Source organism: Lonchura striata, chromosome 12, assembly GCF_050655825.1.
Source record: "Lonchura striata isolate lonStrDom1 chromosome 12, ASM5065582v1, whole genome shotgun sequence".
NCBI classification, from domain to species: Eukaryota; Metazoa; Chordata; class Aves; order Passeriformes; family Estrildidae; genus Lonchura; species Lonchura striata.
In genome coordinates, this window is record NC_140714.1 from 925,482 (window position 1) to 937,633 (window position 12,152).

At 52.0% G+C, this 12,152-nt stretch overlaps 1 protein-coding gene across 2 annotated transcripts in view; it reads right to left on the bottom strand.

The window, feature by feature from the left end:
- The window catches only part of GRM7 (glutamate metabotropic receptor 7), a 176,952-nt gene that overhangs the window by 68,920 nt on the left and 95,880 nt on the right, over window positions 1–12,152 (bottom strand). For both annotated transcript variants that reach the window (XM_077786198.2, XM_085590242.1), the window contains exons 3-4: window positions 6,346–6,487; window positions 5,342–5,496 (exon numbers count right to left, since the gene is read on the bottom strand). In XM_077786198.2, coding sequence (XP_077642324.1) covers window positions 5,342–5,496; window positions 6,346–6,487 — 297 coding nt within the window. The remainder of the gene's footprint in view (window positions 1–5,341; window positions 5,497–6,345; window positions 6,488–12,152) is intronic.

Below are 12,152 nucleotides of genomic sequence, written 5' to 3' on the forward strand. Positions count from 1 at the left end.
CAGGTGTGTGGTTATTCATTATTCACACAGGTGTGTGGTTCATTATTCACACAGGTGTGTGGTTATTCACTATTCACACAGGTGTGTGGTTCATTATTCACACAGGTGTGTGGTTATTCAATATTCACATTTCCCAGCCCTCGGGCACCTCTCCCTCCCTGGAGCTCCCTGTGTGCACCACCAGCAGCACAAGCCCTGAATTTGCCCCTGTTTCCATTCCCAGTGGCCCAGCTCAGCCCAGAGGGCTGGGCAGAGCCTGGGCTCAGACCTGGGCTCTGCTGCTGCCCGGGAGTTTGGGAGGCACCCCAAATCCCATCAGGGCCACCCCAGCCATGGCAGGGACACCTCCCCCTGTCCCAGGCTGCTCCCAGTGCCCAACCTGGCCCTGGGCACTGCCAGGGATCCAGTGGGGCACCTGTGCCAGGGCTGCCCACCCTGCTGGGGAATTTCTCCCCAAAATCCCATCTGAACCTCCCCTCCTCCTTCGCTTGCCAGTCACCCCCTGCTCCTGTGAAAAGCCTCCCCAGCCTTCTCACAGCCCCTTCAGGTTAAAGGAAGGGGCTCCAAAATCTGCCCAGAGCTTTCTCTTCTCTCTGAGCAACCTCAACTCGCTCGAAATAGAAGCCAGCAAACTTTGAAATGGCTCTCAAGTTGCAAGATAATTTGTATTCCCCTCTCTTCATACCAACACATTAACCAAATACATTATTTCCATAATGAGGAGATGAACATCTGTGTGGCTTCCCAAAATTTCAAGTGGCAATACTCGAGACAAGTATTCCCTCTTTGGGACTGACACATCAGCATTTCAAATAACTGCCACCACTAAAAATATCATTTAAATCCCAAGGAGGTCAAAGGCAGTTCAGGTTGGTTTAGGACCAATTTGACTCCACCAAATCCAATCGCTGCAGTGTTGTACTGAGGGACAGGCAGGAAGGGCTGTGGGCAGCACATCACTCCCAGGGAATATTCCAGGGAAAAATGAACCCTGAGCTCCCTCCCTTTGCCACTCAGGGGCTGAGGGTAAAACACTTCCGCGCCCTAAACAAGGAGGGAATTTCAGTCTCAGTTTTGCTCAAGTCACCGCTCTTCCATTGTTTTTTCCAAAGTTCATACCACTCAAATGAGAAAGAGGCAAAGCAGCTCTTGTTGGAAATGAAAACAAACCAGGATTCACATCTCTTTGGAAGACAAACAACTGAAAGTCCCAGGGACAGTTTTGCTGCTTTGCAGCGCTTGCAGTTTTTAATTTTTAAAATATATATATTATTATATATATTTTATAAATATATATCCCTGTGCTGGATTTGAGCTGTCCCTCAACCTCCTTGCCCAGAGCTTCACAAAGTCCAGCCTCAGCCCCATCCCCAGCCTCTGGAACTGAACCATTAATCTGAAACCTGTTTGAATCCCACTGTTCAGCTGCATCAGTTCTGAGCTCAGCCAGCAAAGACTGCTTCTCTCCACAGCAGCAAAACTTTCGCCAGACTCTGTAAATAATTCAGATGAGATCTCTGTGCTGTGCTCTGTGTTTCTCCCGCAGCTGCTGCCCTGCTTGGGTCCCTCCCTGGGAGCAGGCAGAGCACACAGCTCTGAGGAAGGGCAGGGAGAGGCAGGAATTCCCAGAGCTCTGCTGGGCCTGACGCTGCCTGCAGGAGCTGCCCACCCCAAAAAGCTGCACAGCACCCGGAGAGGGACCAGGGGCAGGGAGAGGGGAGCACACCCCTCACAGCTGAGGTAAAGAGGAAAACGATTTCTGGCACTCAGGATGAGGCATGGGGATCTCCTCTGGTGTCAGGAGGACCCAGCACAGAGCAAGGAGCAGGGCACAGCACAAAAAAACAAATAAACAAATAAATACATGCAATCCCCTCTTTTTCCTCTGGAAGCCTCTCCAAGCCTTTCGGGCTCCCTGTACCTGGCTGGGCTGGACTGGAGCGTGTTCCCCACTTGCCAAGCAGTGATTCCTCTTTCATGTGCACTTCTCTGGCTCACTGTCTACTGCAATTATGCAAATAAAATGCAACTTTATCCTTTCAGCATAATTACATCAAACACAATCAGGCTATATTAAGACTGACTTAAGAGGAATGAATTCAGTTCATCTAATGATTTCCTAAATCCCCCCCATGGGACTGTGGCAAAGAAAATTCTGTCCCAAGAGTGACACCAAGTACCAAGACAAATAACTGTGGATGTGGGGCCTGATCCTACAAAAAGCCAAACCCTTCAGGCCCCCTCTGGAGCCACAGGCTGCTGGGATACCCCCACTGCCAGAAAAGCAGGAACATCAGCTGCTGCCTGTGTGCAGAGGTGGAAAACCACAGCACACCTGCACTTCACACCTGTATTTCCACCTGAAGTCATGGCTGGGGGTGGAGAATAATTTGAAAAACGCCTTTTTTTTTCCTCCGTACAATGAGTGTTTCAGCTTATGAGCCGTGTGAGCAGCAGCCCTGCAGACAAACCCTGCTAACCCAAAGTGTGCCATGCACCCCTGAGCTCACAGGCACTGCCACCTCCAGTGCAGCTGAAGGTTCCCTGGCTGGTTAGCCAAAGCTGGCTGATTAGCCAAACCTCCCTGGCTGATTAGCCAAAGCTGGCTGATTAGCCAAAGCTGACTGATTAGCCAAAGCTGACTGATTAGCCAAACCTCCCTGGCTGATTAGCCAAAGCTGGCTGATTAGCCAAACCTGACTGATTAGCCAAACCTGACTGATTAGCCAAAGCTCCCTGGCTGATCAGCCATTATTCCCTTCACAGGGCACAGGCAGTTCAGCATCCAGGTGCAGGCACGGAGCTGCAGAACTCTCTCTGCCTGAGTGAGGCTTTCTGAGGAACCTCCTTCCAACACGTCCCAAACGCCTCGTGGGACAGCCATGAAAGGAGAGGGGAACAAAGACGAGAGGCTTTTGGGGACTAAAACAAGGGCAGCCCCTCATTCCTGACTCTGGCACAGCGTTCTCACCAAATGCAGAGGGAATTGGGCTGTGGTCCTGCCCTGGAGCCCCGGGATGCTGCATGGGAAGGAGCTCAGCTCCAGCCTGCTCCTGCAGCTTGGTCCTTCTGTTGGCAGGGACACACAAGCTGCTTTATTTCTTCTATTTCGTGCCCTCACCTGAAGCAGTGCGTTGCTGAAGTTTAGGTGTTCCTTTCTGGATGATGAAAGGATGACACTGAAATGTCCAATTCCTTCCTCTGGCTCTCATGGCCAAACGAAGCTCAGAGAACAGAAAGGAAAGCAGAGCAGCCCCAGCAGCCTGGGCAGGGGGAAGGCAGCACCCAGGGGCATCAGGGCCTCCCTGGGCATGGAAACACCAAAGCCTGGGGGCTCCTGACATCCCCTGGCTGTCGTGGGCATGGCACAGTCATGGGATCAGCCCCACAGGGGAACCCCAGCTGCTCTGGGTGCTTCTCCACTGAAAGAGGAGATCTTTGCAGGCTCAATAAACACAATTCTTTTTGCAGGTACAGCAAGCACATGGATATTCATACTCTAATTTGACTGACTTTCTACACCTGAACTCTCCCACTCTGCCATCCTCACTCATTGCATCCAAAAGCCCCTCATGCTTCCCATGAGGGGCTTAATGTGCAACATAAAAGGAAAATCTTTTAAAACAAACAAACGTGGGAAGTTTTTGTTTCTGTGTACTGTTGACAGAATTTTTGTTTCTGTGTCAGAAACCCTCAGGGATGAATACAGGCAGAGTGAAAAGCTTATTAAAATATCCTGCTTTTCAGAAACAAACCACTTCATTGTCTGTCAACTTTCTGTATTTACGGAGAAATAACATCCAAGAGTACCTTGGGGGGCTAAAAATGTAAAAGAATGAAGCAGATGATCTACCTGAGAGGAATAACTGATGAGCAGGGAGTGCAGGCACAGGAAAAATGCAAATATGTGGTTTTCCAGGGAGTGAAGACACCAGAACCCATTTCATTGTGTTCGAGGACTGGGCGAGCAGAGGAGTTGGGTTTCTCTGCTCAGTGCCTCCCCTGGAAACAGCTTTTCCCCATGGTCAGAGAACACAGACCCTGACCAACCTCTGTGCCCAGAGGATGCTGAAGCATCTTTACCCACAACAGCATTAACAAACTGAGGTGAGATCAGACAACAAACACTTGAGAGCATAAAGGGAAGTTGAGAAAGAAACAAAACATTCATTCAGCAAAACAAGTTTCCCTAAATTCACCATGCACACACATCTGTACAGGCGTGGCTATTTCTGAAGCACACGAGCAATATGGATGAATACAGAGCTTGGTCTGAAATAAAAGTTAAGCTAAGTTTAAATGGAAACCACTGATTGAAAAGTGAAGTTTTAGTCCTTGAGCAGAAAACTTCTCCTCGCCTTCAGAGAGGAGACCCGAATTGCCCAAGAAGCTCCCTGTGCTGTGTGCACGTGAGAGGCTCAGATCAGCTGGGCTTTTCTTTCCAGGGATAAAGCCCTGTCACACCCCCCCGAGCTCTGAAACTGGGGCTGACGAGCAGCTGCTGGCAGCTCCTTCCCTTCAGAGCCCAGCACATCCCTGTGCCTGCCCTGGCTGGCTCCAGACCCTGGCACAACGTCACAAACACCTGTGGCTTCAATTCTAACCTGTGCAAAAAGCTGCCATCTCTGTGTGAAGAATTACAAACCACAAGGGTTTGAGCAGTGTGGGAGTTGAGTTAACACAGGGTGACAAAGTAGAATTTTGGGGTTTTTAGAATGGGGTACAAGGGGCCAAGATGGATTTGGGTGTGTCCTGACCTTCTCCTCCTCCTTGCCCTCCCTGCCTTGCTGTGCTGGTGACACTTTTCTGTAGGTTTAAGGCACAGACACACTGCCCAACAGAAATGACAGATATTGGCACGTTATTGCAAACATGGCCCAGGCAGTTTTTGGTATAAAATGCAAACACCCCCTGAGGACAGACAGAATGCCATGGCCGAGCTGCTGGCCAGAGCTCAGCAGGGCAGAGAATGTTCTGGAGAAGGGAAAATAAACAGCCTTGAGAAGCTGATCCTGCACACTCAGACTGCTCCTCTGGCTGCAGGGCTGGGAGAAGGAGGATTTTACACTCCTGGGGTCATCCCAACACCCAGACCCCGAGACTTCCAAAGCTGGGAATCAGCCTCGAGTTTCCACGTGAGGACATTCAGGGAGGAATTCAGGGAGAATTCAGGGAGGACATTAATGGAGGAATTCAGGGAGGAATCAGGCATTCCAAGGGCCTGGCACTGTGTGTGCCCAGCGGGGCATCCCCAGAGCCTCGGGAGGACAGGCAGGGACAGGGGCAGGGACAGGGGCAGGCAGGGACAGGGGCAGGAGAAGGGACAGGGACAGGCTCTTACCCTCGATGGTGGCTCTCTTGGGCAGGATGGTGATGGCTCCCTCGGCCACGTCCTCCTGCTGCAGCAGCGGGCTCACCTTGGAGCCCCAGGTGTCGGAGCCCACCCAGAGGAAATGTCCCACCTGATCCGCCCTCTTGGCGGCCGCCAGGACCTGCCTGTGGACAGGAACGTTCCGTGTTCAGCGGGATCTCCCCAGACGTGGGGCTGCCCTAGGGAATGGGGGTGGGAACAGCAGCATGGCTCAGAGGGTCTTCCCACCCCGCCGAGGCTGTGATGAGGAGGAAGAGCACATTCCTGAGCCCAGCAGAGCCCAGGGGCTGGGACACTGCACCAGCAGGGCAGCCTGGGCCAGGGAAGGATGGAGCTGGATGATCTCCAAAGGTCCTTCCCAACCCAAACCATCCAATGAACCATGCCTCACCAATGGGACTTCTCTTCAAATTCACCCCATATCCCATGGCTGAGTTATTGATTCCACTAAAACTCAAGAGTTTTTCCACTGACTTTACTGAAACTTTCCCCTAAATTCTTTTTGTCTTGTTTTGTGGGACCAGGCCACTCAGCAACTGATGATTCCATCACAATTGTAAACTAATTTCAAATTCTGGACCCAGAATACGCAAGTGAGCAATGAAATATAAAATATTCTTTGTGTTATTTTACGAGCCCATTCCATGTGGTTTAACCTTGAGCATCCAAGTCACTTCATCACTGTTAACTTTCACTTGCCGTAAAATAGACTGAATTAATGAATTACACCAAGCAGAATGAGCCTGGAGAGGGGGGGCGTGTTTGTAACTCCTCTGAGAGGAAAGGTCAGCTCTGCCACCCAACATGAGCCACCCCACGGCAGGAAAACTCCCAGGTTCCTGTCCCCATTCCCCAGCACCCTGAGGCAGGCAGCAGCAGCCTCGTGCCCGGTGCCTGCCCGTGCTCCCAGCCCCACACACCCCGTGTGGCTCCAGCACTGCCCCTCCCTGGCTCTCCTCTGGCAGCACCCATACCTGATGTCCTCGTCGTTGGCGAAGATGACGACGGCCCTGGCGTTGGGAGTCTCCAGCAGCTGCCGGATGATCCTGTCGAAGTCGATGCTCTTGTCCTTGCGCTCCTGGGGGATCTTCAGGGACTGGGCGATGCAGAGCCCACCTGTGCCACGGAGCAGAGCACAAAGGGACCTTCAGGGGAGGCCAGGGAGACGCGGAGAGCCCGGCAAAGGCGTGGGGAGGAGCTCCCACGGATCTCTGCTCCTCCAGCTCTCCACATCCTGAGGGATCCGTGCAATTCCTGCTCTGACAGCACAGCCTGCACGGCTGGGAGGGTCAGGGATCACACAGACTGTGCCCAACCCACTGCAGAACAGCAAAATAAGCAAAGAAATGGGCAGGGGAAGGATGAAAAGGAGAGGAATTAAAACAGGACACAAGAGCAACCTGAGCAAGCCTAAAGTGATGGATAAACCCCAAAACAACAGGCTGAGAGGCAGAAGGTACTGACAGTGTACTGGGCAGGTTGAGCTCAGTGAAGGGATGAGATCCTTTTTGATTTTGCAGCTTGAGGGCTCCTGGGAGAACATGCTTGCACTGGAATGATTTACCTGGAGCAGGAACAGCCCAAGCTGAGATACGGGCAAAACCCACGCTGTGCAAGAAAAGCCCTGAGCATTCCAGTGCCCACCCCCAAACAGGATGGAGAGACAGCAACAGTGAGACCTCCGGCAAAGTCTGTGAAAGGGGCTGCTCATAAACACCCAGAGAACACAGCAACGAGCATCAGCACAGCACAGGTGCCTACAGCCAGACCAAAACCCACCCGCTTGTAGCACAGCTCCCGTTCTACAGCTGTCTAGTCTGTTAAAAAAAGGCAATTTAAAAAAATCCCAACTCCACTGACATTCTGGTTGTTGCTGGCAGATGAAAACACAACTTTTGCCTTAATTATTTTGTTTCTCAGTAGCAATCGCTTTCATCTTTTACGGCATCTTTGATACCAACCTGCTCACCATAGTGCACAGTGCGTTAATTAATAACGTATCAGAGCTCCTCATAAAAACCAGCAGTGGGGATGAGTTAATTAAAAGGCAGCAAGGACAAGGGAGAGATTCACAGATAGGCTTTAAAACCCAGATTTAAAAGTCCTGGTAATTGAAGCACTGGAGAAGCTGTTGGAGGGTGAAGGACCTGGAGGAGGAGGAGGCTGAAGCCCCGGAGCATCCTCCTCATCCCAGGGCAAAGCAAACCTGGGATAGCTGGGAACACCAAAGTCCTGCAGGAAATGGTGAAATGCAGCTCCTGTGCCTGTCCCCGAGCCCTCCCAAAGCAGGTCAGCCTTGCTTTGCCTGGGTTTTGGTTTTTGGCAGAGAGGAGCTGAGCTGCAGCTGCCTGAAGGCAGAGGAGCTCTGCTGGGCTGGCTGCTCCAACAGCTCAGGAGAAAAAACCATGGTTTCAGTGGGGAGAAATGGAACACTGAACAGGAAAGGCTGGAGGAGAATAAAGGAGAATAATAACCCCCAAGTTTTTCTCTGGCTCACATAAAACATTTCATTTTGTTTTGCAATTATCACAACCTGGACTTTCTGCAACCTTTTTTTTTTTTCCCTTTAAAAGCAAACACTACTGAGTTTTAAAAATAAACTTCATTTTAAATGAAGATTGAAAGTCTCAGTGCCAGCGAGTTCAGAAATATGAACAGTTTTATATGTTCTATTTTCCCCAGTCAGAATTAGACAGAATGAACCCAAGGCCACGAGTTCTCCAGCTCTCCCGAAATGTCCCACTTGGCAGGGATCCCACAGGCAGTGGGAGAGCTTTCCCAAAGGAAGCAGATGCCACGGTGCCCTGCTAGCCTTGGCACCACCTCTGCTCAGAGGAACGAAGGCTAAATGGCAAGGAGGAATTACAGAAATGGCAAACATCAGCGTGCCCTCTGTCAGCCCTGGGCAAGCAGAGTGCCCGGGGAATTGGGTGCCTGCTGTCCAAAAGGCACCGTGGAATAAATTCAGCTTTCATATCCTCATCCCACATCCCAGCACAACAGGAAACGTGTGCACAGTTATTGACTCTGTCAGGTTCATTCACAGCCCTTCCAGGGAAAAACCTCCGAGGGAATCAGGTGGTAAAGCACGAAAGCTGCAAATTCAGGATCTTGTCACAGGATTCCTGCAGTAATTCATTCCCCCGTGCCCTGGAGAAGTGACAAATGCTGCAGGCAGCACAAAGAGCTTGGGAGCAAAGACCCGGGATGAGCAGGGGCTGCTGAGAGATGCCCAGAGCAGCCGGGGCTGCCCCGGACCCTGGCAGTGCCCAGGGCCAGCCTGGCCAGGGCTGGAGCAGCTGGGGCAGTGGGAGGTGTCCCACCACGCGGGAAGTGTGGGACAGGGAGATCCTTCAGGTGCCCCCCAACCCAAAGCTCTGCGGATGGGATTTGTGGGTGCCACAGCACGAACCAGCCCAGAGGCTCGGGCTGCTGGGATCAAGGGTCTGTCCTTGGAGCCCGGGTGCCCTCACAGGGGGTCACCCACCACCCCCAGAGCGACAGCCACGGCACGAGCCCTCTGAGGGACATGATGGGAATGCCAGTCCTGGGAATGCCAGTCCTGTGGCAGAGCCTGGCACGGAGGTCTGGGGGCAGCCAGGACTCAAATCAGCAGGGAGGACATGGGCTGGGGACACAGCAGAGCCTGAGCCGTGCCCTGAACCCTGTGCCATGCCCTGAACCATGCCTGAGCCGTGCCCTGAACCCTGTGCCATGCCCTGAACCATGCCTGAGCCGTGCCCTGAACCCTGTGCCATGCCCTCAGCCGTGCCTGAGCCGTGCCCTGAACCCTGTGCCATGCCCTGAGCCGTGCCTGAGCTGTGCCCTGAACCCTGTGCCATGCCCTGGCTGCTCCTGCCCCCTGAGCTGTGCCCTGGCTGTTCTGCCAGCTCTGTGCTACGTCCTAACCATGTCCTGAGCCATGTCCAGCCTGCTCCTGCTGCCTGGGCCATGCCCTCAGCTGTGCCCTGCCTGCTCCTGCCCCCTGAGCCATGCCCTGAGCCATGCCCTGAGCTATGCCCTGCCTGCTCCTCCCCCAGACCCCTATCCTGGCAGGCAGAGCCCCCAGGGCTCTCTGCAGCCGGGGCTGGCACCCAGCTGGCAGCGTTTGGGATGCCCGGGCTGGCAGGGCAGTGGATACCCACCCATGCTGGGTGCTGCTTGGCTGCTGCCACAACGCCGGGCATGTTTTCCTGCTTCCCTGACATCCTCCAGCAGCTGTTTCCTTATCAGCACTTAACTGCATTATCAGAGAGCAAAAGAGACAATTTAACATTTTTCAGCTGATTTATCTGCAGAGATCCTTACCGGGGAATCACTTCTGGTGGCACTGAAAACATCACCTCACCAAATCATGTTGGTGCTGGTGACCGTTAACAGGAACTCTCAGTTAATTTGATTAATACGTTCCTTTAGAATTAGCAGCTGCCAAGAGCTGCCTCCTGGATGTTTATCAGAGTTCTGGATCAACAAAGCCCCCGGCACAGCTCGGCTGCTCCTCCACTGGCAGCGACTCCAGGAGCTCTGCACACCAGCAGGGGAACACCCCAAAATGGAGATTTTCACCATGGGGTGCTGGGAGGGCTGAGAAAAGCTCAGGGTCAGTAGAGATGGCACCAACACTCTGTAAAGTAAGCAATAAAAATTAAAAGTCTTCAAGTGCAGGAGAGCTCTGATCCCTCAGGGAGCTGCCGTGCTCCAACAGGCAGGACCCACACCACACACACCAGGGGAAATAAATCAGTCAACCACTGTAGCTGGAGTTTGGGGGAGCCAAAGGAGGGGAATTCACTGGGGAAGAAACAAAATAAGCCTCAAAGGCACACAGTAGGTTTTTCTCCATTTCATGTACGTTTTCTGTCTCACTCCTGGGCTCTGGCATTTCCTGCCAGTCCCTGCACGTGCAATTTATGAGCTGCAATGAATTTGACTTGCAAACCTCCTGTATTGTGCAGATGAGAAACCAGTGGCACTAATGCTGAAAACAGAGTTTGAAAAGTCAGGATCCTCCCCATGTGAAAACCTGGATAGCACAACTGAGGAGAGCTCCCTGATAAAGCAGAATCACATCCCAAAGAACCAGAATGACAAAAGATCATTTTTATAGTCCTGAAATGCAGGGACGGAGCTGTTCAAACAAGTGCCACAAACCCACCAAATGCTCAAAGCCAGAGGCTGGAAATCCATCTGTGACTCACACGTGGCTCTGCTGCAGCAGCCACGTCCCAGGGAGGGCTTTGGGGCCAAGCTTTGCTTTATGTTTAGCTAAAACCCAGAACGAAGCCACGTTCCAGGACCTGCCATCAGCCTCACAAGAAACAACCAGATCTTCAGGAAGCGACTCCAGTGTAGGAAGATTTCCAGCCCCGTTCCCAAACCCGCACAATAAACCCAGTGAGCAAAGTGATGCTGAGCTGGGTGGGGAATATTCCCTGTCCCAGCGGCGTGGGAGCTCAGCAGGGGCTGCTCCGAGCCCCCAGAGCATCCCAGCACGAGAGCCCCGGGATTTATCCAAGAGCTCCAGCCCACCTCTGGGATGCAGAGCCCAGGGATGCCCCAGCTCTGCCCCTGGCAGCCGAGAGAATTCCAGCCTGTGGAACTGAGCTGAGGGACAGGAAAGCTGCTGCATGGGAATAAAGTGATGCATTCTGCCCAGTGAAAGCAGTCAGGCAGGCTCACAGGGAGCTGGGAGGGCTGGGGAGGCCGGCTCACACCGCAGGGAAAAGCACCTGGAGGGGCCAAACCAGCACACAACATGCAGGGCCCTCCAGAAAAAGCAACTTGAGGTACAACACGGCCTGTGGAGAGACCCAGAAACGCCAGCTGGACCCTCGTGCCCCAGACCAGAGTCCTGATGAGGCTCTGGGTTGGTGCTTCTTCACGAGAACAATTCATACCCTGCTCCCTAAATGCTCACCTCTGCTCACCAAGAGCTCCAAAGTCCTTGCTTGTGGCACCAAAAGGAGTTTCCAGCTGCCCTGATCTGCAGATGGGCTCGGATTTAAATTACAGCTCCAGAGTATGGCAATTCAATTGTAAAAATGGGAACTGCACCAATAATAAAATTACATTAACGCATGGAATGACAACAATTCATCCAAGGGAAAGGATCCCTGTGGATACCCAACAGCTTTAACTTAGAAACTTTCTACACACAAAGAAGCTACTGAATCACTTGGAAATTTCATTTTCACTAATTTTGTTTATTGTTTCATTTTTTCCCATTAGCCCTCATCATAACCCAACAACAGAACACCTAAACTAATATGGAAGACTAATATTTCTAGTATGTTATTCATTAATGCTTAATTCCATTGTGTCAGACCTTTGCTGCATATTTAATGACATTCCTGGTGTGTTTTATCACCTTAAAATTGTCCTTTATTATGGCAGTTAAACTCCAGCAATATACAAAAAATTAAGACTCACCTTGGGAACACTAAATTAAATTATAAGAACGGTGTAAGATGACTTTGAGAGATGCAGGAAAGCTCTGTTTGTGAGGCAGAATAGAAGGAAAATGAGGATGTGCTGCAGGGGCTGCCTGAGCCCGGGAACCACGAGTGAGAACAGGCTCAGCCCAGGGCCTGGCTGCAGGAGGGACTGGGAGCTTTTGGCTTCCTAAAATCTGCTAAAAAGGTGCAGCCACGCAGGAGAAAGCACTAGCAGACAGAAGTCCTGCCTTAAACATTTAAATCCCAACCCCAAATGGAGGAACCATTTCCAACCCCAAATGGAGGAACCATTTCCAAACCCAAATGGAGGAACCATTTCCAGCCCC